At 43.8% G+C, this 27,402-nt stretch overlaps 1 protein-coding gene across 1 annotated transcript; it reads right to left on the bottom strand.

Annotated features, from left to right (window-relative positions):
* Positions 1-833: 833 nt before the first annotated feature.
* CDCP1 (CUB domain containing protein 1) lies at positions 834-26,404 on the bottom strand. Its single transcript, XM_064704851.1, has 9 exons — positions 26,174-26,404; positions 13,545-13,742; positions 11,882-12,238; positions 10,244-10,612; positions 7,842-8,069; positions 6,764-7,144; positions 6,081-6,446; positions 4,756-4,837; positions 834-3,567 (listed from the first exon to the last, which is right to left on the bottom strand). Exons 1-9 carry the CDS (start codon positions 26,247-26,249, stop codon positions 3,117-3,119), a joined length of 2,508 nt encoding a protein of 835 aa, XP_064560921.1. The 5' UTR covers positions 26,250-26,404; the 3' UTR covers positions 834-3,116.
* Between the last annotated feature and the right edge of the window lie 998 nt (positions 26,405-27,402).

The following is a 27,402-nucleotide window of genomic DNA, read 5'->3' on the forward strand; positions in this document are numbered from 1 at the left end:
AACAGTTAATCAGACTTGGAAATTCTCATTTTTAGATGAAGACCACTGCCAGGGAATTATTCCAGGATGGTACAACTGAAATAAAAATATAAATTATAAACACTCACATCTACATCTGTATTAAGTGGCAGTTTTGGAGAAGGCCTAGGGACTGGATGATCCTTGCCAGGTTTCCCAAGCTTTCCAAGAGGAGATCTCATTAATTAAGTTTAGGATCCATCCCCAGCAATTACTGGGATCCTCAGTAGTAAGGATTTCAAACATCATTTTCTATGTGCGTTAAACTTGCCCCAAAATAAATAAATTCATAAACAATAAAAATCCCCAGAAGAGCAATCAGTATGTACTGATTCCATGAGCTTATATTTAGAACAAAATGGGCTTCACACATTTCCATAAGGATCACTGCTGGGCTGAAGGACTGTTCATAAAATCTGCTGTTATCCCTGAAAAGAAATTAATTTTGAATTCAATTTAAGTGTCAGTTGGGCATGGATAAATTACAAACATCTCAACCCTACTGAGAAGCCACTGAAACGTTTATTTTTATATAAAATCTACAAGTATTTTACAACCCTTCTCCTCAATGATCTGAACACAGTGCTTTGAAAACAGTCATTAACAGTGTATCCCTGGCTATGCAAGAATGAGGACATGCACAGAGAGCAGTTTTTTATCCCAGGAAACCAGTTTCCCTAGAAACCCCCTTCTGTTGTCCAGGGTGATGGCATAGCCGCCAACAGGGAGACACAAAATACTTCATCCTGAGTTCCCACACACACACAAAAAGGAGGCACATTAGTTACTCCAGTTGGCAGTAGCATTATCATTTATTTATTTAATAATAATAAAAAAATTAAGTCACAACTTTCTCTTAATATAAAACAAACTGAAGTCTGTGCCTGAGCTCTTTCTTTACACACACCAAATAAACATAGTGAAGGTCAACCTTAGACTGGGGACATCTGTAAACTAAGGTTTATACTGTCACGTGAAAAGCTGAGTTAGAACACATAAAAGCATCAGTCAACAAGAATCATATTGTCAAGGATCAGGGGGCTGTGAACAAATGCCCAACCTCCATTATGTTTTTTTCCTGTTGGTTACAAGGAACATGAACTACAAATTTCATCTAAGGAACTGAAGTAGTTGAGCTAGAGGGATGGGAAAGCCTTGAATCTCTTTTACAGATTATTCAATAAAACAGAAGTGAGGAACATTGTTCAGAGAAATACACAACTGGACTACTCTGATAAAACAGTTTTTGGCAATTCAGTTACCTGAGAAAAGCTGATACCAGTATTGCGGAAATCTTTTCAAGTTCTCAAATGACATCAAAATGATCCAGGTACACTTTGAAATTCGTGATTCCAATGAGTAGCCAGAGATCTAGGGATACACATTTCTGTATTGAAAGTGATAAAAATGAGCAGGAAGGTACCTGGAACAATTAAAGGCACTTTTAGCTGGCATGTGTTTTGATATATGCTACAGAAAATGGTGTCAGGTATGACATTATACTGGCATGTGTAGAGGTCCAAGCAGTATTAACACACTGTTAAATCCACACACTTGACCAAATACTCAATGAGCAGTGCCAGCATAGTTAACACAGGAAGAAATCCACACTTTTACTTAATGTAAACAGTAAGATTTCTAATAAAGGCATTTTAGTTTTAAATATTATTATATGTTTAGCATCACTGCATGCAACACTTGTCTAAAAGCTTCATGTCACCTCTGTGTATCACTGGGCCAGAAACAGTCATGGTAAGGTTTTTGGAGAGAAATTCTCCAATTGTTGAGTCTAGTGCTGCACACAAAATTACAAACACCCTCAGTAAACTGTACACCTGGACAGATGTTTGTATATAAAAGGCAACTTCATTGCCACAAGGAATCTGGTCCTCATGTTGTCAAAGGCACAGAAACTGAGGGGCATGCTAACTACAGCACTTAAATGAGACCTGATTTCAAGAGATACCTTTCAGGGGCAGCGAGACAACTGAAGTGTAAGTTCTGCCAGAAGTCAAAGTGTCCCCACCATCATAACAACACGGTTGCTAAATTCAGATTGATACACACAAAAAAAAAAAAAAAGATTTAAAACATCTAGGCTTTTCTTGTGGATTCATTCTTTGCATTACTGAGACACCAGCTGCTGTAAACAATTTTCTTTACCCTGTATTTTAAACCTTAGTAACAGGTGAAGTGAAAAGCACTGATAAACAGCTGAATGACCACATCATTATTTCTTTATCAAATCCTTACTCTCACTTCAACCAAAAGTGCAAGGTATTAGTAAAATGTGAATGTCACAGGCACCTGAACAGAACCACAAATTATTTTAGACTTTTGAAATTGTTTTTGTCAAGGAGCAAATAAAATAGTCTTTGGTGTAAGCTCACATGGTGGAATCCAATATAGCAACATCAGCTGAAACCGAGAGAAAGCCTATAACTTATCTTCTGTAGGAGAAGAGCCCAAGCTCAAGTGATCACACTGATTTACAGGCACAGAGCTCTTCCAGGGAGCACACATGGTCTTTCACTACACTCACATAGCCACTGGCATGCTAAATCTGATGGATTTTCAAGCTACAAGTGATGGAAAGGACAGTCAGATTTTAGATTTTTTTGGATTTGGTCAGATTGCCTGGGTGTGCGCAACCTGGAGCTGCCTCGAGACAGGGATGCAGTCTGCATCTGCTAGGAGTCACCAACCAACACTGAGACAAACAATGGCTTGTGAGAGGAGGAAATACTGGACAGAACACTCTCCCCACCACCAGTGGCCAGCTTTAAGCTGGTGGTTAGGAATTAACTTTCCTGATGCCCATATAGTAAAAAGCAGAAGCACACCTTTGGCACCTGTTTCAACACCAGTCCTGGAGAGTCCTGACTGGAATTGAGTTTGCTAGGTGTTCACTTTAAAACTGAAAGCTATCAACAGCTGAAGTTAAAAAAAAAGGACAAAAAACAACTGAAAACACACAAATGAAACAAAACAAGATAAAAACATATTTAAAAATAACACTCCTCTTCAGAATGTTTTTGTCTTAGACCACTGTCCTTACACCTGTGTTTCCAGAGGAAAATGCTATACCTGGCATAAAATTACTCCACTAAACCATCCCGTTCCTTATTTTCCAGCAGGGGCACACTTGGATCTCTCTTATCCTTTTTATTTGCATCTCCGTTGTCCTCTGACTGCCCTGATTTCTGATGAGCAAACGTGTAATTGTCTTGGTCTATGTCCATGAGGGGCAGAGGCTCCTCCTGGGGGTTAGAAGAGCGTTTAATGTCTTTCCTGAAGGAGAATGGAGGTGGAGAAGGTGGCATGCTACCAATGGGTCCATCAAAAGGCCGGTAGACATCAACTTCTGGAGAGACTGAGCCATTGGACTCCTTCAGCAAGTGTCCATAGACCACAGCATCATCAATAACTGCATAGACATGAGACTCATTGTTTTGCCTCCCTTTTCTGAATGAGCCTTTTCTTCCAGGCATCTGGGTATTCACGTTATCATTGTACACTCCCACCATGGGATTCTGGGTTTTCTTCTTCCTGTTACAGAGGTGAAATTGTTAACAGGTCAAAAACAACACGTCTGGCGTGCTGGAACTCAGTAACAACAGCTTCTGTTCACTCATCCCAAGCACACAGTGTCAGGCAGCCCACCTGGATTAAAGGCTTTACCTGCAGTTTTGGGAGAAATTACTCTTCAGCCTAGACATTCTGTTTTAACAGACCAGAAAAGAACTTCATGCTATTTGGCTACCCGCTGCTGCTCTGCTGACCTGAAGTTTGCAAGTCTAACTCCAGTTGTCTCCCAAGCACTGGGATTCTGGCTGTGCACAAGTCCCACAGTTTCCATGGGCATTTGTAAGACCCAGAGATCATCAGATCCTCACAAAAACAAGGCTGTGTTACTGAAGACAAGGTAGTGGGTCAAAATGAAAGACAAATGAATTTTTCTTAATTACGCTTTCCTGACTGACTGCCCCTAAATTGGAAAGAACAAAGGTTGAACTGAAGACTTTTAAGCCTGTGTTTGTGAAGTCTTTCCTGTGTGGCAGGAAAATGTGTCCCTAACTGCACTAGTCACCATATTGCATAAATTCATTCCAGCTCTACAGCTTCAGGACCAACCAAGCACCTTGACAGCACTGAGCATACATGTATGAGAAAGCCCAGGCTATCAATGACTCCAGACTCTGCTCGTATGAGTAATGCCATGCATGTAAGCTTTGCACAACCCACTTCTCTCCCCAAGGGCTCAACTCACAGAAAATTGCTCCCACTTGATGTACAAACTCCAGAAGTTGCTGGAGGCTGCATGCATGAAAGAAAACTCTTAGTGTATCTGCGTGAGTTCACAGCTTGTTTGAACAAAGACTTGAGTGGAGTCATGCATGCAACAGCCACAGTCATTGGGATTTCACATTGCACGGACTGCTGAGGAAGTCCAACCAACACCTGAGTCACAGTGCATCCAAAAGCCTGCACTTAAGGCCAAGGTAAGCAGTGCTCTGCAGGTTGAAGTAATGTGACTCCAGGAATGCTGCTCTGCTCTTGAAGTTTGTCAATTTAGAGTAAAGATGCATTCCTGGGGTCAACATTACTTCCACCCTGCCTTCCTCATGCTTTAGACCCTGGTTCAAAGGATATCAACACATGAAACAGAGGGCCCAGCAGCTCTCCCAAAATGCCCTCCTGAAGTGCTAAATTGCACATGCGGAATTATGAACTTACTTCTTCTTAACACAGCACACGGTCAGTCCAATCACTGTGAGAACTCCAGCCCCAGCCACCACAGCAAGTATGATTCCAAGGTCTGCAAAGAGACAAGGAACAAGGACACTGAGCAAAAGAAGGAACATCCAGCTTTCTCCTAAAATCTGTCTGGGTTTGAACCCCTTTAAGATCTTCTAAGCATAGCAGGTGCTGGCAGAGCAGGAGTTCCTAAGCCATGCCTGCCACAGGGCAACACAAGCCATTTCCAAGAGATTGGAGGCCAAGCAACAACAAACTCCTGCTGTTGGCAGCAGGGGACAACCAAAAAACCCAACCAACCCACCCACCTCCAAGAGTTTTTGATAGAGCTCATGCACTGCTAAACTTACCTACAGCACCTCACACGTCTCTGGCTGGACAAGCAAGGAAGAGATGAAAGCACAGAAAGAAACAGAGAAGGACTCAAAAGAAGAAATAGTGACATTTCCATTGATTCCCCTCAAAACAGTCCTTTCCTCTGAAATACACAGGTTGTGTTGATCTGGGGTTTTCTAGGAGTCATAAAATTGATTAGGGGAGTCCATGCATAAGCAAAGAAAAATGCTGCAAGTTTCAAAAGAAGCACAGATTTAAAAAAATAAGATCAAAAAATTAGAAAGTGCAAATGTGAAGCAAATTTACATAAGCAAAGCCTACCCTAAAAATGCCCCCTCATCTTTTCTTTAAAAACTGTTTATGTTTCAGGGAGATGAAAGAGAACAAGGAAACAGAATTTGCTGCTAGCATCAGGGCCCAATCTCCATTAAATGGTCAGACCTGTCCTAGGGAGGATTTCTTGCTCATGAGAACACTGAGACTAATTGAACTGCTAACATGAAGTGAGGACTACTTGGATGAATAAGTTTGCATAATCAAATCCCAAGCTGTTCACTAGGTCTGTGACCCTGGAAGGGAAAAACATCACTTGATCTTATTATATATTCTGTCTGTTACCTCCAATTAAAAAAACTAAATTTTTTAAAAAAATGAAATCTAGTCTTACTACCTCAATCCTTGCCATTTCTTGCGCCAATGAAAGAAAACCCAGAAACACACTTCCTGCCCCCCAAAAAACCATACCACATTAAAACCCCTCCTTCTTCCCCAGCTCCTAGAAATATCCAGCTGAAACTCTTGAAGTTTTTGAGGGACAGGCTTTTCCAAAGGCAGGAATCTACATCCAAGAAGGACCATCATCCATTATTGTTACCTCATCCAAGGAGAACCATCATCCATTAGTGTTACCTCAAGGGAAAGCAAGGAAACAAGCAGAAAACAAAGCACCACAACCTCACAGCACTCACCTAGCTGCTTGTCAGCCAAAGTCACCCAGAACTGCAAGGTGAGCTGCTCCTTATCCACAGGCCTGCAGTTGGAGACGTTCACCCAGAAGCTGTGGAGCATGTTCCGGGGCTGGGGCAGGAGCTCGTCCTCGCGGCGCACGATCTCCTCGGCTCCCGGTGTCTCCTCCTTGATGTTGACGAAGGCACGGCCCGTCTCGCAGGCGATGCCCATGCGGTCCTTGGAGAACTTGAGGCGGGCAGTCTGCTTGGCGGGCATAGTGATGAACCAGGAGATGGAAATGTAAGGAGGCAAACCGTAAGGCGAGTTGGGAGTCTGCAAGTAAACTTTAGCTTTTGGATTTGGGCTCACGGTGAATATGCACTCATCTGTAGCAAAAGGGAAAGAAGAAAAGAAAACTTAGTTTTGATAATTATTGCCCTTTCCCACATCAGTGTTATCAAACACAGACATACCTGCAGAATTTGGCACAATCAACTATCCACTACCTGGAACACAAAGCTCCTTCTCTCTTCCCAAAATAAACCACATCACTGGTTCAGATAAAGACAGATTCTAGAGTCTAGTCATAGAGCCATTGCTAAAGGATTAAACTCCTAATTTCTGTTCACCCATATGTGCTTTAATAAGCCTACTGAGAGATCTATCACTGTACAAGAAAGTAGTACAAAATCTAATACCTTACCTTTAATATGTGGCACAAAGGACATTTTCAGATCCTGAGGGATAGATTCATTGATGAATCCTTTACCAAATGTTTTTAAGGATATGGTGATATTATTCCTCATCTGAATCTTTTCAATAGATCCACCAGGACAGAACACACCAACATTCAGCTCTGTCTCTGGGGTGGCACTAACAATGCTGTAACTGTAGCTCGTGTTGCACCTCTGCTCTGGGACGTGTTGCTGAAGTTTCAAGGACGGAGACGTAATTTCTACATTGATCATATCAGTGGCCAAGAGCTTCCAATTAAACTTATGCAGTCGAATTGGCAATCGGGTAATAGCCTTGGGCACTGAAAGGGAATAAATCTTCTTCTGACACCAACGAATATCCATACAGCCTGCAAAAACAAAACCAAAACCCAAAGAGCTGAGTATTTCTTGCAGAGGAAATAGCTGGACACGTGAAGAGTACTGTCAGGTTTGCATTACGGGCCAAGATAAGGATCTACTTAAGAAAATATCCTCTCTTAGTAACCTTTATCCAAAGGTGTATTGTTTGTATTTAAAGAGTTTTCCTTAACAGGTGGAGGACACCAAAGAAACAGGCAGAAGGCAGAAACATATTCAAAGGCCCTCACTCAAGATATATCTGCTGACCGGGACACTGCTGCCGACCAGTCAAGGTTGAGATACTTCAAATCTCTTTTCTACCTGTAGTTGAAAGCATTTGGGGAAATTCTGTATCAAGGGGACATGCACGCAGAAAAGATGCACTTCTGATGGCAACTTTGGTCCTGCATTTTCATGGGCAGATTTATGGGTCTCTGGCTCTGTTTCCATAATTTGCAGTGACTTAGGTGACTTCTATCTCTTCTCTTCTAGGAATAGCTACACGGTTTCTATTCTTAAAGGTAGAATGATGTACTGAACAAGATCACCTCCAGATTCATTGCAACCATCTCCCAGCTGGCCAACACCTGGTTTCCAACCTCAATACATTTAAAGCCAAAGCAAGGGAACAAGTTTGGTTGACCCCTGGGGAAAAACATGCAAAAACATTCCCTAAGAAACAGCATTAAGCCACTTTGGTAGTACCTATGCCTTTTTCAGCCGTGATCCTCAGCTGGGACAAGTCCTTGCACAGGAAGGAGATCCTGTAGACAGCACCAGAGGTTAAAGTCAAGGCACGGTCGCAGGTACGAGGATCCTTGCAGATCAGGCATATGGGCTCAGACATGAGGGGCGTGCGGTTGGGCCACCCTTCCACGTGTATTGTCACAGTCATGTTCTTCTCCTTGCTCAGGTCCACCAAATGGGTGACATCTGCAACGAAAACCACCCCAGAGCAATTACAGCCAAGAAGCACAGTGTGAAGCAGAAGTTCCTTCACCTCTTCTTGGAACATCTGGAAGGAGAAAACAGAAGGAAAGAGGAAAAAAAATGCAAGTGTGGCTCATAAAGGTTGGCTGTCATGTGGAAAGATAGATTTTGGATCCACGCAACATCCTGGTGCTGTTACTAAGGCACCTCTCTCTGATGTCAAAAAAAGCAAGCCAGCCTAGTGGAAGTGTCCCTGCCCACGGTGGATCAGTTTGGAACTGGATGATCTTTAAGGTTTTTTCCAACCCAAACCGTTCAATGATTCTACAAAGGACAGGGGGGGAAATAGTGTACCTATATACACACATGTTCTATTACTACTCTTCATTTTCTGGTTTAGCTTTAGCTATAGATCTCAAAGTCATACACAAAAGGTGAATAAAATAGCTTTCTCCTGTGTGGGAAATCAGGCAGACAAAAAGGCAAGTGGTCAAATGGAATTATCCAAGTCATTGGCACAACCAAGCATGTAACCTAGGACTCCCACTGCAAGGTTATCATTTTTCAGAATGTATTTTCCTGCAGCAGCTAAACACAGGAAGAGTTATATCAAGAAGTTATTGTGACTGGAAAGAGCCATATTTTCTTCTTATTTAATGACAAGCACCACAGACAGCCGTGGAATACCCAAATGTTCGGGAAGCTTTGAGAATATGCAGATAGCAATGCATTTTTAATAAGAGCAATGTTGCAGATGGCAACCTGAGGGCTGAATTTGAATCTTTGATGGAACTTATATAACTACAAAATCAATCATGAAATCCTATAAAATCCCTAGAGAAACCACTGTTGTCTCTTAAATCAAAATGGTTTATTACTTGCATTTCATTCCCGGAATGACAACCTGGTTTTGATTTTTTACGTGATTATCGTCTTGTCTCCTGGCCATAAATATATTAAAATTCTTTTTGCTTTTGAAAGAAGAAGGGAGATAAAGCTGATTAACTGAATATAATGTTTTCATTCTGTCTAGCTTCCGAGATGCAACACACAATAAATGTAAGCAAACACAATTTTGTTAACAGCAATTCTGTCAGGATTTGCTGTTCATAAACAGAGCCAGGCTAGACAGACAAAGAAGAACTGTAACCGTGAGATGCTACAGATCCTTTATGGATATGTGACTTCAGGGCACAAGTCATTCAAACCTTATTCTCTCTAAAATTACCTAGAAACCACTAAGTAGCTCCTGACACAGTGGCAGTCGAGTCTGCACTTTCCTCCACCTGCTCTTTTGCAGTAAGTGCACCTTGATTATTAACCTTTACCTTGAACTGAGGTCAGAGTTGCAAAGTCAGAGGCTAAATCACTAACTCCATGGCTCATTACCTAGACAGGCCTTTTATTTCTGTTTTTAGAGAAATGCTCTGGTATTACAAGTCATTGTGCTAAACCAATCTGAATTTGGGGCTAGAAAACAGAAAAAAATTATTTTCTCAGTATAAGAAATGTAAAGAACATCCAAGTATGGAGGGGATATTATTAGTGGAATATCTTACTGACAACTTTTGTATTTAATGTGACTTCTTCACACTTGTTGATGTTCAGCTTCCTCTAGGAAGCAAAATTAAAACTCGAAAGAAGAAAGGAAGGGAAGATGCATATCGATGCTATTACTAATACAGAGACAATTTTACATCTCTCAATTCACCAGTTAATAATACCACAGATCTTGCTATCTACCATGACAGCGGGTTTCACCTTGTTAGGAGCAACTGCTCACGCAGGGAACAAAAAACTGGGTTCATGCTTTAAAGAGTGACCTTTAAAATGTTGAGTCTCATGTCTGAAAGCAGAACTGTTAAAGGCATTTTTCAATTACATGATTCAGGTGCTGGAAATAGAAAGGAGTCTCCATTTATAAGCTACAGTGTAAAAAATACAGCAGCACCAAATAGTCCATTGCAAATTGCACGTTTCAGCATCGCTGCTCGCCTTGCTGTACGGGCGGCCAGTGGTACCCTGGGCAATAAAACAGGCCTCAGCGTTGCTTGGCAATCTCCTTAAACTCACAGAGGGACCAAAGTTCAAGGAAAATAACAAAAAGAGTATTTATCTCCCTTGTGGTGCTCATGCCAGACATCTGAAAGCCACAAACGAGGCAGGCAGGTACTTACTTTCATCAACCTGCGGGTGCTGAACAACAACTTGGAAGAGCAGGCGAAGAATGCCGGGGTTCTGGGCATCCTGGTCACAGCCCTGCAGGGACATGTTGAAAGTGCCAGCAATATTGGCAGGCTGGCTGTCGCTCAGCTTGAACACCTCCGGGTTGCTGGGGGAGCCGGGGATGTAGTACTCCACCCTCTCCTCCTTCCTTTCGCAGTTGGACAGGCTGTAGTTGTGGAAGAACACGCTTGCTCTCAGGTTGGGAGGGATCACAAACTGCCACGTCATCAGCTCGTCTTCTGGGAAGCCTAGCGGGTAGTTTGGGGACATGAGGGTGATTGAAGACTCCCTCTTCAAAATGGATTCAATGATGCATAACCCTAAAACAGGGAGGGAATCACAGCATATAAAATAAGTTCCAGTTACTGAAGACACACTGGCATATCTAGCACCCAAGAAGCAGAGTCTTTATTTTGACAGTGAGATCACCCACTCCAGCTACAGGTTAGGTTATTACAAAACGCTCAGACTAAAACATATATTTGAATTGACTCTTATGTCTTCAGTTACAGCAAAGGTAAGGAATGTATCAATACTGCATTTGCAGTTTAGCAGGTTAACCTTTCAAGCACATGGACAGACAAGCCTTTATTATTGTCAAGGGCAAGATCCTAATTCCTAATTCTACATTTGGATTTGCAAGAGCAAACACACAACCTGATAAGTGCTTCTGCTTCACTGGGTTTTGGGAAACAAAAGCTGCAAGCTTGTATAGCAGCATGTAGCTCTCTTTACAAAAACCTCCTAAATTTAACAAAAGCGCACCAGCAAAGAGCCTCAGATAGGCATATTAAAACACAAATGTGAAACGTGCAGGCTGCACAAGACACTTTATCCTTGGATGACTCTTGGCAGTGTGAAGTTGGGTACATAAAGATTATGGTCCACTCTAGGACTCCAGTGATGCGTAAGGAGTGTAAGGAGTGCCAGGAATTATACAAAACACTCATGTTGTAGAAGCTTGAACCTGGACCAGGTTTCTTTTATAACTGATAGCAACAGCACTAGAATTCAAGTACAGAGAAAGTTTTGTCATGAGATCACAAAGTAACCCACTGATTGCTGTATAATATTCCAGGTATTTTAGGAAGGTTATTACACAACGGTTTATGTTACTGTGCAGGTTGAAACAGATAAATGTATTTATGCAGCCTCCTGTGCCTTCCAGGCACTGCTTCACCTTTTCCCACACTCCTCTCCTGAGGAGAGGTATTGGTTTGAGGCTCCAGAAGTTAAAGAAACTTTTTGAAAAATAAACAAGCCCAACGACACACCTCAACCAACAAAAAACTCTCTGGCTCATTCTAATTCTACTACTTTATCTACCTAGCTGAATTCACAAAAACAAGAAAGCAGGTATGTTGAAGTTTTAGGAAGTTTAAAGAGACTTAAAATTATTAATGTACATCAAATACTTTGACTCCAGAAGAGCACCATCTAACTAAACTAAAAATCATACAACAATAGTTTCCAGAACAGATGAAGTGAAAGGGAGCTAGGGATAGCAGCACCAAAACTGGAAGGTTAGCTGTGAAGAAAGGTTGAAATGGATTCTGCTGCAGTCTGCAGGAGGCAGCTGCACTACTCACGTTTTATGGAAGCCCTGCTGGCTATGTTGAAGCCTGAGGTGGTGAGAGGCAAGTGCCACGGAAGGTGCAGGGACAGGACAACTCCTCCCAGCAGCTTGATGCGGGACACGGAGCCGTTCCTGCAGAAAGTGCCGATGTTGACCGTGGCGTTATCGATAGAGCTGTTGATGTTGTAGCTAACGGCGTCTGGGCACGTCTCTCCTGGTTCAATCTGCCTTAGCCAGGAGGTAGAAAATTTTAGTTCAAGCCCAGCTTTTGTACTTGCCTTCACGTCCCAGATGTACGTCCTGTTAAGGCGAGGCAGCCCCGGTGGGTAAAGATGAACATCTCCAAAGGGACATGGGCCTGACACACAGTCTAAATGCAGAGAGAGAAGAGCTGTGATACACTCTGGAAAGCATTCCATTAAAAGGGGAGTTTGATACTTCCCCTTCCTTGCTATTATCACAATTTTCAGGATGCACTCATGTTTTCTTCTATGTGCACTAAAAGACACTCCTCTAACATGGTCACAGGCTGTCTCCAAACAGGACTCCCAGCCCACAGAACAGACAGGATAAACCTGCTTTAGTCAGGCTGACTAACAGGAGGGATTCATTGTTCCTAGTGTTCCGCCTTGTTTGCTGAAGAATTTGAAGGTATTTAGTGAATAGGGCAGAGTCTGAACGGACAAAAAGGACAAATGCAGTGTCAAGAGAGCTGGAAACCACAGATCTAGAGAATCCATTTTATCCCACGTCCCCCAGAGAGTTCCTGGCAGATAATTAATCTTTAAATGTTTTACTCCTTGCCAGGAACTGTATTTTTCTTCCCTTGGTGTCCAGACTAACAACAACAAATGCCATGGCAGGATTCTGGGAGCAAGCCAGAAAACTTTTATCTGAAAAATCCAAGCAATTGATTGACACTCAAAATAAGTAACTTTAATCCATGTCTAGGCTTCAACTTAAAAGAAGAAATATCACTAGTGTGTCTTGCAAATAGAGATACAGTGAGCGTTGCTAACTGCATGAATCATATGAATAAAATTCCAAAGCACGAAGAGAATTATTCTTGAACATCACCCCAAAAATAATGAAGATGTTACTAAAGACTGAATGCCCAATGAAGTTTGGGATCTAGTTGAGAAGTAGCACGTGTTCATGCCATTAAAGAGACATACACCAGGGATAACATTCAAAGCAAGAAGAAGCTTTAGTTACACTTCTGAATTTACAGTTTCTTGACTTCAATAACATTCATTAAAGATAAAGAAACATGTGCAGGTCTTCAATGTTTCTGTTGTCCTTATAGACACAACCAAGCTGTTCATCAAATACATAATACATTATTATAAGTGTTCAGAGGCTTTTGTCAGGAACAAAAAGATTCTTTGATGGGTTTATAAATTGTGGGAAAAAGAAAAGCAGCAAGGAATTAATGCAGCAAACTGCATTCTAGCTGTTTCCAACACAGCCAAGTCAACATTAATTCTGCCAGCTGCAATACAGACTTCTTCAGCTTGCATAGCTGTAGCAGTCATTCAAGGTTATTTATCAGTGCTCAAAGATTTCTTCTTACCTAAGATTATGGCAGATACTTTAATACAGCAGCAGGAAAAAAACCATTTGGTTTTACCAGAGGAAAATTACTACTGGGGAAAAATCAAAAATCTGTATCTTACCAATATTTTTCTGAATTTCTGTGATGAAATATTTCTCTGGAGTACCACAGGTGAAGTCAAAAGTCACATTGTCCCCAGGCTTTATCTTGAGTTCAGACATGATGACATATTTCATGCGGATTCGACAGTTTGATTGAAGACCAAGTTTAATCGTCACTGTGGTGTTGTCCGCTTTATGAAGAGAGATTGTAAAGGAAGCTAAGAAAGAAAAAATACATAGAACAGAGGTGTTCTGTTACTAGCCATATGAGGAACTCCAGGCTCTCCACACAGCCCCACAGATGCCACAGTGTCCAAAGGAATATTGGCATCCACCTCTCAGGAGCTTCTGGTGCTGTACCAATAGAAATTGCCTCCTCTCTCTCCAGCACAGACAACATAAAAACATATTTACTGCATGTGCCCAGGAGAGGTATACATGGAATTTGTGCACTATCAGTTCTGCTCCAATTTACCCTCACCAGTGTCATTTATTTCACAATTAAAAAGTAGCTCAGCTATTCCTTCCAAATTGTTGTTCTCCTGACTTTTGTTTTCAGTTTGTTATCACACAGCCTGCTTCATTTCTGAAGGTGCCCATCAAGTCACAACTCAAGCCAGGCAGTTTATTCAGCAGTCAAACAAAAAAAAAAACAAGCTTCAGCTTTAATCGCAGACAATGGTAAGAGATTAATTTCTGGGTATACCTGAACAATTACTGCAGGCCAGATGAGGTATTCCAGCAATACCAAAAGCACATACCAACAGATACTTTTAGGTGCAAGTCATGGCCCTCTCCCACCCTCCCCACCCTTCTCAACTCATTCCCTGAAGGTACAGGATGTCTGTGCAGTGCCCCTCACCAGCACAGAAGGTGTTTGTGACCTGGAACAGTGTGTGTGTGCCTTGGACACTTCCTCTCTATCTCTGACACAACCATCATTGATTCACAGCTTTTGGGAAATATTTCAGATTTCAACCCATCCTCAAGTACTGCCAGATGCAGGAGCAGCTCTCACAGGAAATACTGAAGTCACTGAATAAACTGCTTGCTGAATAATCTTTTATTTCACAGGTGGCAGTTTATCAAAAAAATGACTCAAACCTGATTGTCTTCTAAAAATATACACATAATGTAAGACACCAGAGAGAACTGACTGGACATTCAAGATGACTATTATTAACTTCAGTTGGACGCTTAGCAAATAATGAGGCCAGCCCTGGCTGAAATAAGTCAAGTTTGCAGTAAAGTCAACTATACCCCAGCCCCAGGTGAAAAACTGAGGACAGGACGGACAGTAAGTGTTCTGCTGCTTGTTTTCATTGTTCTACATTCCCTATTTGACAGACAGTAAGTTTTCTGCTGCTTGTTTTCACTGTTCTCCATTTCTTATTTTGGTGTATGGAAGATAGAATCTCAGTGTCTACAGTACTTGAGCTTTTAGTGTATATGAGAAGAAAATCATGCATATAAAAAATAGCAAGAGATCTAGAAATCAAGGTATCCCAAGCTGGGTTCAAAAACATCTCTGCCTTGAGTGGTACATCACACAGGGCTGCATGACAAAGCTCTGCCCATATGCCAGGTTGGGAATCCTCGTGCTCATTAACCTCAATGAAGAAAGATTTGTGCTGGCAAACCCAGCAGAGCAGCGCCCTGAGGGAGCCCCGAAGCCATTCCAATTACCAGCAGCATGTCAGGAAGGTGTAGCAGAACAGCTGGCTCACACACATCTGCAGGATGCCCCAGGCTCTGTCCAACTGCTCAGCATCCCTGGAGCAGCAGTCTGCTCCACACCAGCTGCTGCTCGTGCAGGGGTGATAAGGATGCTGATCAGAGCCCAGACATGCAGGGGCTCACCTGGTGGGGTTGTGGGGAGCAGGGCTGAACTCACCATGGGAACCCTTGATCAGCAGGGCCCTCTAATGGCACACGAACACACCAGAGACCCTCAACAAACAGACCCACCCAGCTCAAAGCTGCAGTCATCGCAGCTGCTGAATGCAGCTTATTGCATTAGTGAGTCAATTTCACACAAAAACCATCTGTTCTATTGAAGAGAGGCTCAAAAACCTCCTAATTTTTACAGGAATCTCATGGTTTTGCAGGGCATGACTTTCACTGCAATGCTTTGCAAAAGCCCCGGGGACTGAGCAGTCAGCATGGTCTGTCCGGGCCACTGGAAACATTGTGGCTCCACGTTTGGCAACACTAGGGATCAAAACCTCACTGCTAGGGGAAGCAGGGCAGAACAGAGTACTCAGAGACAGAGCCCATCATGTGTTTATCTCAGTTTCGTTGGTCTTGAGCCTTTTTGCAGCTTTTCTACACAATCTTGCAGTCAAAAGACTTAGTAAGTCCTTGAAACTCCCTTACCTATTTGCCTCCAGGATCAAAGGTTTTAAATGAAAATCTCAAACACCACGAGGCTTGGCAGACTGCAGCACATATTTTTAACCACAAGTTTACCAACCCTCTAATACCATTAGTAAGTACCTGGTCACTGAGTAACTTCCTTACAGCCTTTAAGCAACAGAACAGTTCTCTGACCTGAGAGCCTACACTGCATTCCCCTACCTCTTCCAACGGCTGGCACATTTTACATCTGTGTTTCTGCCTTAGAAAAGAGGTTTTCAATATGGATTTTCCTGAGGAAATAAAAAAGATGATGGTGTATCCTGGGAACTGCCTGTACAATGACCTTCCAAGCACACAGGGGACAATTGCAGGGGCAATGTCCATGGGGTGGGGAACAGAGTAAAGCCAAGCAAGCTTTACTCAGTGCTGCTCTTCCTCATTCTTCAGGAGGAAGCAGTGTCCAGAAAAGAAAGTGAAACAACTACTTCCAATCTAGCCCAGAGTTCTATTTTCCATACCACTGGGTTGTTTTTGGGTTCTCTTGGGGTTTTATTTTACAGCACTTAATGTACAAAACACCTTTGACCATGATGTTCATAACTTTTCTGTTGTTTAAGTCATCCATATATGATGTGTTAATAACATAACCCAAACAATTAATAACTATGGACAAAATACATTTCTTTCTTGCACAAGGTAACTGTCATACTCACCTTGTAAGTTTATAAGGATTACTGAAAAGTCTGTTTCTAACTCTCTGGTCAAACAGTTATCACAGTTCCTTCCCCCATCCCTGGGACAGCACAGCCATGTGGCCAACCTGGCAGGACAGGGACCAGGACCACCAACAGCCAGCACTCCTCCACCACATGCTGGCACATGGCTCTGATTTTTAGTCATGAGGATTAATTTTAGGCATAGCCTTAAACATGTGACCAGTTTAAAATCAAAACAAATACACACCCTGAGCCGAAACCAAAGAACAGAAATTTTCAATGCTTTGAAATAAGCAAAGGGTCCTACAAGGGTCAAAACAAAGTATCCTCTTCCCCAGCCCCTGAAAGACCCAAATTTGGCTGCCTGGGCTTTTCCCCCCCTCCCTTCTGCTCCTCTTGCTGACTTCATGACCATATAATCACTCTTCATTTGATCTCTCTGCAAGAATATCAAATATTTGTCAGGTCAATATTGTTTTCTAGCACAGATTTATCCCATTCCTCAGCTTTCCTAAACAGAACCTGCCCAAAATCACAGAAGTGTTTTCAATGATCAATATATATATATCATCACAGCAGTAGGCAAGAAAGATGCAGATCTGTACCAAATTAGGCCAGCAAAGTTGCCTTCTAGAAGCCCACATAAGAACAGACACCTTCCATGCACAAACAAACAGCTTGCACAGATGAAAATCCACAGATAATAATTTTGGCCAAGAAATAAGAGCATGGTGCTGTTATGCCAACAGCAGCCAGCTGCTAGGGATGTGCTAAGCTGCATTAGACTATCAAATCTAATAGGAAAAGTGGAATAAAAGAATCATGCGGGAAGTAAATGCAGTGATTCCAAAGTCATTAAAAATAAACGAACAAATGGCTAAAACTCCCCAAACTACAGCCACACATGAGCAGCACGACAGAGGGACTACTTAAAGAGCACCTTCATTGGAGAGCTTTTATAAACACGAGTGAGTCTCCCCATGAGTCACACTAATCTGATTGTCTGTGACTCCCACTGCATGCCTTTTTATTAGGATTACCAGTAACTGGACACATTTCTTGAAAAGAAGCAATTTCCACACCTCATTGCTGCTGCACACAGGATGACACACAGGATATCCAAACCAACATGAGGAAGCATTGCCAAGCTGGATCTCATCTCTGTCTATACAACAATGGAATCGTTCAGCCAGAAGATGTTAGAGGTAAAGCCTGCAGTCCTGAGCTGGTTCATAGCTGATGCAGACAGCTGATCTCACCCTATTCTTTTTTCCTCTAAGCAATTACAGTTTTGCAGCCTCCCTTGGATGTTTCATCAACTGCCCTAATCTCAATCGACACCCTCCCTTTCCACAACTGGATTTTTCTACTGCTCATCTTCATTTCAGAATGTGCCTTCCTAAGAGTTTTCTCATCACAGCATCCCTCTATTGCTAGAGTAATGCCCCTCTTTGCACAAACACAGCTTTTTCTTAGCAGGATGATATTTCCAAACGTTTATGTTAGTGCTCAGAGCTCTTTAACTGGTGTTAGAAGCAAACTGCATAGTGTAAAGCAAGTTCAATCACTCCAGAGAGTTGAGCCTAAATTTATTTACTGACAAGCTCACAGTTTGAACATGTATATATAAATGCCAAAAGGAGATTTTTCATGTACAAGAAGGAGTGCAATGTAGAACACAGCTGGCAAATAGGGCAGTAGCACTCACAGAGCATGTGTACGTATACACGAGCAAAGGACTTGGCAGAACAGCAATTTTATGGCTATGTAAAGTGCCTTGCTACACAAAGCAGGAGCTAGAACAGAGTCCAACTAGTTTTGGCTTGACAGCTGCATTTTATTGCAGTAATTTACCCATAAGGATCTATGGATTGTTTCACACGACTTGACTGGGTGGATTAAAACAACCGAAAAAGCCCCAGTCAGACCAAGAAAACAAAACCTACAACGAAATCCCAGATGTTAATTTATCCTGGAATTATGTACAGAAACTGTGGGTTTGCTCATTCTGGTTAAATCACGGGCTTGTTCCATGACAGCCATTTTTACCGAAACCCAGTCGGATGGGGCTGACTCAGCCACCATTCATGAGCTGGAGGAGCCGCAAGACGAGTAGCAGCAACTTGCTTGGATTATGAAATACCCGTATCCAAAGGCCTGTTCTGCCCCAGGGGGATCTGAACCCACACAACCAACACGCCTCTCCAGAGAACAGGCTCGTTCCCAGCAGGAATTGTGCCACCAGCTTGGGACGAGGATAGCACAGGGATGCTGTTTGCCACCACAGCTTGGCAGGCTCTCCTGGAGGCTCGCTGCCTCTTCCGAGCCCCTGCAGGGATGCTGACCTGCAGGCACGCTCACAGCCTGCTCAGGTTATTCCACTACACATAATCTGCTGCAAGAGTCATTGCAAGAGGGTGGGAAGCACGGGGTATAACACAGTAACTCAGTGTGGTGGTGCTTCACCTCATCAGCACACTGAATTCACACCAGTGAATTGTGAATTGCATCACAATTCACTGCACGGCTCGCTCAAACTGGCCAAAAGCACATCAAGAAATATCTGAAAGAGTAAACGTCTCCCTGCTTTGCCAACTCAGTTGTTTTGCACCTGTCTTACTAACATCTTTGACAATTTGTGTCCAACTCTCCAGTTCAATTGCAGCACCCAATTGCCCAAGCGTCATCCACTCCTCCAGTCTCACCTGCAATGTAATCCAGGTGACTGCCTTCACAGTTTTCAAGCTAGTCAGGAACAGACACAGAGTTAGGACTCCTCTCCTGACCAGTGCTGTGAGCATCAAAAGAGAGATCACCATCACAAACTACAGACAACCCTTCTCCACTTAAATGTAAACTACTCCCTACATTACATGATTATCTCCTTGTATTAGGACCTGTCTTCCACCACCACACTTGTCTGGGAGATGAGGTCCAAATTTTGTGAAAGGATTACTTTCAGGGAATCACCCAGAATATCACAGTGATAAACTCTGCAAAGCTTGTAAACTCTTAGAGATAGATGTTGCCAATTGCTATTATGCCATGCTAACCATGCCTCAGGAGAGGGCTCCTGGGGGAGAATGCCCATTCCTCAGCCATCACAGAACAGCTCCCTAATCTTCACTTCTTCTACACTGACTGTTTGCACTGATAGCCAGGATGGGGATGCAAAGCAGGCGAGAGGTAGGTCATTTCCTCCTCATCAAGGAGGAAGGGCAGACACTTCTGGCATAGTCATGTTACAGCTCATTCAATAATTTGTAATGCCTAACAGGAATAAAGTACTTTCAGATTTTAAATAACTGAAGACAAACCCCAACAACTATACATTTCTGTACATATACAGCTTTCCCCAGAACCTTTCTCAAAGATAATTAAGACACATATAACTCATGCAACAGATTTTTTAAAAAGAAGCTTTTCCACCACAAGTGGGAAAGAGACACCGTTGACTCTCAGCTGCCTTGTCCTAATTATTATTTTAGAGATATGAAGTGTTGTTGCTTCTGTAGAAGCAACATTGTGAGATGGAGAGCTCAGCAAGCCCTGTCTATGAGCTGACCACCAGCATACAATGTGTAAAATGTTTGACACGTGGGTCTGCACAGCTTGAGGAGAAATTGTCACACTGCCTGGAGAAACATTGACACCACACAGGTCCCTGCAGGAGCCTCCCTTGATCAAAGGGGCGTTTGCTTGCATAGTTTCTTATCCCTACCTTGATTTAAGCCAGCAAGAGGACAACATCTCAGAGCATGTCTGAGCAGCTCTGCAGTCTTGGCTCTGGTTAACAAAGGTGTAAAAGCGCATTTCGCAATGAGGGATCCCTCCCACACCAAACATCCTGCTGTCAGCTCTTAGTCTCTCTTCTGAGGAACTCCAAACCCTCTCTTTCCACTCCTCAAAGATTGCTCTCTCCTCTGTCTCACAGTCAGGGGCTCAGAAAATCCAGGACCAGCTCCAAAATGCCAGCATTATCCTACCTCCCAAAATAAGAGTTGGATCTGATATCTGATTCAAGTAACCACACTCACTTTGTTCCCCAAGAAACCAAAAGGCACAGCTCAAAGCAGGCTGCCCTATAGCACCCTTGTTAAAAGGTGTCCAATAGGATAGGCAAAGTACAGACTTTATCCCTGGTAGAGGGGATAGATTTTTTAAAAAAAACCACTTTTTCCACAGTAATGGCAGCCTGGGCACTCACAGGCTGACTAGATCTTACTAACATATGGAAATGCATATCTACTAGACACTATGGCACAATTCTTCAGCTGAAGATCTTCCAGGAGGTCCCATCAGTACTATCCACACCAGGCAGGCTCAGCTGCAGGCAGCAAACCCTCGCCTCTGTCACCAGCCAGCACAGAAACTCAAGAAGTTGCTCTGCTCTGGCTGTAAAGGCCAGCAGCCAACAATGCAGCCCAGCCCACGTCCTTTCCTTCACACCCTGGTGGCACAAGCAGATGTGAAGCAAGAAGAAACTCTACGGTAACATCTGCAAGATATTTGAGAAGTTCATGAATCAAGGGATGGTGACCTGGCCCTGCTGGCTGAATCCTACTGAGAGAGCACAAAGTCAGTGGCTGCTCTTCAGGAACTGGTTAATGCTTTGGTTCCAACAAGCCAACCCCTGCTGCAGTGGGTGTGTTGTCCTCTCCAGAGCCGAGGTTCGACAGAGACACCTGAGCAGCACCAGTGAGTTGGATGCTGTCCCAGAAACTGCTGGAAGTGCTTTGTTAAGTGATATCTTTAGCTTTTCCCCCCTGTCAGGCAAAGGTTTACAAATTACAGGAATTATTAAAGGTGCAGATTTAAAAAAATATTTTAACAGAAGGTTACAAGAGCAGTCCAACAAAAGAGCTCATTTAGATCAAAACTGGCACCCAAGACTATTTTCCCCATATTCTCTAGCTAATACATGCTTTGCTACAGCTGAGTCTTTCTAGGAGCTCTTGCAAGGACACCAAGACCAGAAAACATCCAAAGGGAGAGCTCCAGGGGGCACTCAGAAGAGAGCAGGAGGAGCTTGCTGCTGCAAGAGAACTACTGGTCAGCTCAGCTCAGAGGCACATTCCACTCATGGCAGTGGTGGGCAGCACCCAGCTACCCCCACAGGCCCAGGAATAACCCAGCACCACCACTGATCCCACCCCAGCCACAGCACAAAGGGGTACAACTCCACACACATTCACTGATCTTCTGCCCAGCACCTGAAGAAGGTCATGGCTTGCCATCAGCATTTACAAAAAGCAAATGAGAATGGGATCAAAAAGAAAGAAAAAGTGGTGAAGAAAGGAGCTATTCAGCCATCATTTACACTAATCTGCAAACACGCCATGCCCCTGTCACCCACAGCTTTAGTCAACACAGGTAAAGCCAAAAGTATCTTGACTTTGCTCTTAGCACAGGATGGTTCCTCACACTATTTCCAATTTGAAATATTTCTGGAATGCACTAAGTGCAATGTTGTTCAGCCTCTGCCTAAGACTGAGGGTTTGGCAGTTGTGGATCACAAAGCTTTTCATTTACCATATGCTGGTATAAATATCAATTAGGCTAAGTGATAAGGGCTACATTAATAAACTGAACCCTGGCAACACTTACTTGTGAAAATACTGCTGCTGGTATTACATATTTCAAGAACTCAGATTATTTTTCAGAAGTTTTCTCCTACTTTTTTTTTCTATTCCAACATTATCTGTAGATAAGATAATTCATATAAGCAATTAACAAGCCTGAGCGCACAACTGACCCAAATGGTATCGGATATCAGGCTGGGGCAAGGTTCTTCCTTTATTTCATACAGCAAGCCCTGATTTCCATCTAGAAACTCTCACTGTAGTACAGCAGGACAACACACAGAAATGTAATAAAAATGAGAGGAAGACAACCTTCTAGCTAACAAATCACCTCCATGTCACAGGTCCATGGTGGTACTCTGGACATGAGATTCATCAGCCTCCAATCCTCTCACCTTGTTTCTCCCCTGACTAGTCCTTTGCCTTGAATCAGTGCCAAGAAATAATCCTTTTCAGCATGCTTTCCCCTAATTATTTTTGGCTGATGAGCCACCACATCAAAAGACAACCCCAGGCATAAAAAAGCAACCAGCCACCTAAGGAGCCAGGCCCAGGAGCTGGCTCATCACATCCTGTTTCTTCTCTCCTGGGCCACTTTGTAGCCAAGTGGCTGCCATTTGTTGGTGCTTCCAGTTTTGAGTATGAGTAAGCCCAGGAACAAGATTCCAGCTCTTGGGAGGAACTTTATTCACGCAACTCCAGAGACAACAAACTTACTGAAGAACTCTAGTGGGGGGCACTCAAACTGGTGGTTATTTCTGCTGCTATGGACAATATATTCAGCTCAGTGTATCAATCCTCAAAATTTTCACATTCCCACCACCTCAGATATTCACTCAAGCCTTCCCATCACCTCTACATCCCTTCAGACTTATAGACGAATGAAAAACACACACACAAGGCTCACCTCTTAAAAACAAATTTCAAACACACAAAGTTCTGGAATTGTGAAAAGGAAAAAAAAAGGGTCTTTTCTGGTACAGAATTTAAGGTAGTAGTACCAGAACTGAGACACACTATAAATAATTTACTATAAACACATTAGTTTCTAGAGGAAAAAAAATTAGCACTCCAGACTGATAATGGCATGAGACAAGCAAGAAAAAAAAAGGTTACAACACATGTACTTTGGTTGTAGTCTTAAAAGGAGAGGTCTCAATCGAATGAACAAATGGTGATTCAGAATGGAAATAATCCAGTTTCCACCGACTTTCAGAGGAGAACAAACACAGTTGTTATTTATATTCTGTCAGAGCAGCAGATTGACCCTGCTAACAGCTCAGGGGTTTTTATTTTATTAAATGAAGCAGCTTTACATGTTAGGACTGACGTGTGACTCAAATCAGTCAGTTGCCAAGAAAAAGATGACTGGAGGGTAGAGCAAGAATCAACATGGCACTATCTCTAAATTCACTTATTATAACAATGACATTTTAAAGACAAGGCCCAGAATACATACACAGATTTTATCACATTAATAAGGACACTTTAAACCTGAAACGTTTATGTTTCATAGACAGCACAGAAGCCTGATAAACTTCATTATTAGTGCCTCAAAGAAACTCATTTTTAGTTGGAAAACACATTTTCAAAGGTCAGATACGCAATACTCCGTTCACACTCCCACGCCCGTGCGCAGCCAGCACACCAAATACTTCTTTTCTGTAGTTTTCCCAGCTACAAGTTAGAACCAATCTTTCACTTGATAATTTACTTTACGCATAAAGTTGCATCTCAAGAAAACCCACAAGCTCCTCTGAGAACAATGTGAGCAGCCACGCTCCACCTACACCTTCCTAAAGGAACACCACTGTAATACTGTACCTGCTGGGAAAGGGTGGAGCAGGGAAGTGAGAGGAGAAAGAACTTCACCAAGGATGATAAGAGACAGCTTTAGGAACAGGAACATCAAAATTTGTAGCCGTCCCACCAGAGCATCACCATTCCGCAGGAGGAGCCACGTGTGCCTCATCCACACCCCACGTGCACGCCCAGCCTAAACCCAGCCTTGCAGAAAGGAAGTTCCAACCAAGGAAAGGGAGCAGCCAATGCACAGCAACAGCAGAGCCAACGTCAGCACCAGAGCAACAGGAACTCTTTAAAAATTACAAACTACACAGGCCTGCAGAGGAAAACCTTAACCTGAGCTGTCTTGGGCTTTTGGGACGAACCTTTGCTCAGGGAAATGTTCCAACAGTTTTGGTTGTGCAATAACAACAGCAGCTCCCACTGGAAGGAAGGACACACGAGGTCTCACGTGCCAACACACCCGGGAAGGCACCATTCCCCTCTGCCTCACGTCCCGTCACACCATCCCAACCTTCAGTCGGCCAAGATGGCTGAGACTGAGCCACCTCTCTATTGGGCTTCTCAAAGAGGAGGAAGGCACCACGTTGGAGAGTTTGAGAGGGTGACAGAGCGCCTGGCACACAGGAGGGGTGGCACTTGTGCAGGAGACAGAGCAGCAGGTGGAAGCCTGCGGCTGGAAAGAAAAGAACTGAAGGAGGTAGGAAGAGGGGCCACCATCAGTGGCAACAAACCACTGGGTCCATCAGTGGCATTTTGTGCAACTTCTCTGTCACTAACTTTGCTGCAAACAGCAACTTCAGGATTTGCCAAAGAGCAAGGCCAGATGTTGGGGTGCTCTTTCTCCCATGTTCCTCTAGATTAAGCTAAAATCCTTGGACAGTCTGCCTCCTCTGCTTCTAGTGCTGAGCCATCTAAGGTTTTAAATATTTGTTTACACTGAAAACAAAGCACAATTATTAAACAGCATTATATTTTCTTTTTCCTTTGAAGAGGCTTAGAGAGGCAAATTACTGCTATTCACTCAACTCGAAGGCAATACATTAAATGCAAATATTTTATTTAAAAGACTGCACAGCTTGAAACTTAAACCTCAGGGCTGCCCAATTTCAAAGGAAACACTTGGCATGTATTGTTCATGATAATAATGACCTGAGCTCCACTTCAGCAGAACCAGTGCAGTGAAAGGCAACAGAAATATTAAAAAGGCATCAATTTCACATCAGACTCTTTAGGTAATTTACAGTCACTCCAAATAACTTACCAGTTATTTTGTACCTAAGGACTCATACTTCAAGAGCCTTTAAAAGGACTACAGATAGCAGTTAAATAGATTGTTTAGACTTGAGGATGGGCATATTTTGCAATCAAGCAGCTTTGGAAATTGAGGAAAACACCACACACTGTCCCTGTGTTCATAACTGGAATTTTTTTGGGGTTGCACGCAGGATTAGATACATGGGATTTCAACAAGCATCCAGGAATTTCAAGAGACGCGAAGCTGGTAGTGGGCATTAAACCATCTGACTCGGCTGGGTATATAAACCTTTCCATTCCCCTGCATCTACGGTTTACCCGTTGTTCTATATCAGTAATACCATTCTCTGATGAAAATCTCGGGCACGATCCCACACAGAACACAGACCAAGGAGCTTCTGCTCTTTACAGAGAGCTCAGCTGCCCCTCTGGCGTCCAGGGAAAATGACTTTGTGAAGTTCCTTGCATAATGAAAAATCCAGCAAGCAAGGATGTAAAGATCAAGTAATTTTTCTTGTTAGCATTTTCCAAGAGAAAGAAAAGGGAGCTGCACTTCTGACTAGAAGTGCTGAAACTGAAATGTCCCACCTCGCAAACATTACGGACGCGATTCCACCCCACCACCCCCGCCCCTTTTAAATAACTAATAGTTATTAAATCAGCAGCGGCACACGGGGATAAAGGCAGAGTTATCAGTCTCTCGCCCACGGTGCCGCCAACCAAAGCGAGCCGGGCTCAGCCGCGCACGGGCGGGTCCCGCCGGCCCGGGCAGCCCCTGAGGGGCGGCGGGGAGCGGATGGCAGCGGAGCCCCGCGTGGGGGTGATGGGAACCGGCGTGGGGGTAGGGGAACCGAGCCGAGGGTGGGGGGAACCGAGCCGAGGGTGGGGGAGCCGGCCCATCCCCATCCCTGTCCCGGTCCCTGTCCGTACCTTCCCGCGGGATCAGCTGCGCCGAGGCGGCCAGGAGCATGGCCAGGAGCGCGGCCAGCGCTCGGCCCGCCGCCATCTCCCCTCATGGGCCCGGCGCCGAGGCGGGCGCGGGTCCCCTCCGGCGCCGCCGCCGCCGCTTCCTGCTCCACCTGGTACCTGGAGGGGCGGGCCGGGCTGGGCAGGTGAAATCCCTCCTCTTCCTCCCGGCCGGCTCGTCCCCGCCCGGGCGCTGCCTCCGGCCCGGCCCCGGCCCTGGCCCCGGCGCGGCGGGGTGGAGCCGGCTTGGCGGGGCGCCGGAGGTGCGGGTCGTTGGCACAGAGGTGTTATTCCTGACCTAAACGCTTTTCCCTGCTCATTCCCGGCATCATTGACACTTACCGAAAGGGGTTTGAGTTGTCTGTCACCAAGTTCCCCTCTCCCCCTCGGCCCCTTGCCTGCTAAAGCATCTCTGATCTTCAGTGCTTAAAGGGAACTTAAAGCTGGGGCCAGACTTTTTTACCCAGACGAGGGGTAAAGATGTTAAACCACTTTGGCAGATTCAGACTAGATATTAGGAAGAAATGTTTTGTGATGACAGTGGTGAAACCCTGGCAGAAGTTGCCCAGAGAAGTGCTGGATGCCCCATCCCTGGGAACATTCACAGACAGGTTGGACAAGGCTCGCAGCAAGCGGATCCATTTGAAGATGTCACTGCTCATTGCAAGGGGTTTGGACTTGATGGCCTTTAAAGGTCCCTTCCATCCAAACCATTCTGTGTTTGGAAGTGCCACATTTCAGACAGAAGCAGGTTCCTCCCAGCGAACAGCAGTTTGTCTCCTGCTTGTTCAACATCTGGGAACTTTGCAAGAGAAAACTGAGCAGAAACCATCCTGACATAGTCCGGAGTAGATGTTTGCCCAGTGACTAAATACCTTACTAACGTCAGACAGCTCATCTCCCAGTAATCCCATACAGTTGCTTTGGAGCATTTGTTTCTTTGGCAATATCATTACAAAACCCCAGTACATTTATACTAGCCCACACAAGCACCTGGCTATTATAGGAATGTATGGGAATGAACACAAGAATATTGATGTTCAAAGAAGGAGAGAAGTCCTAACGAGATCAGAAATTCACAGCCTGTTACAGATTTGAGACTGAGCTTTGGAGACCTGCTTTTGCTGATTTCAGCTGGCAGTGAGGACACTGAGCTCTCCTGGGAGATCTTTACACCTCTGTTATAAATAAAT

The sequence above is a fragment of the Zonotrichia leucophrys genome, chromosome 2, assembly GCF_028769735.1.
Source record: "Zonotrichia leucophrys gambelii isolate GWCS_2022_RI chromosome 2, RI_Zleu_2.0, whole genome shotgun sequence".
In the NCBI taxonomy this organism is placed as follows: Eukaryota; Metazoa; Chordata; class Aves; order Passeriformes; family Passerellidae; genus Zonotrichia; species Zonotrichia leucophrys.

Bases quoted from the DNA above. Each gene is read 5' to 3' on its own strand.
- CDCP1 (XM_064704851.1), bottom strand. From the start codon at position 26,249: ATGGCGGCGGGCCGAGCGCTGGCCGCGCTCCTGGCCATGCTCCTGGCC. The intron at 7,145-7,841 runs GTACTACCAAAG...TTGTTTTTGCAG, and splicing joins CACGGCTGAAAAAGGCATAG to GCTGTATGGATATTCGTTGG. The intron at 3,568-4,755 runs GTAAGTTCATAA...CCTCTGTAACAG, and splicing joins GTGTGCTGTGTTAAGAAGAA to GAAGAAGAAAACCCAGAATC.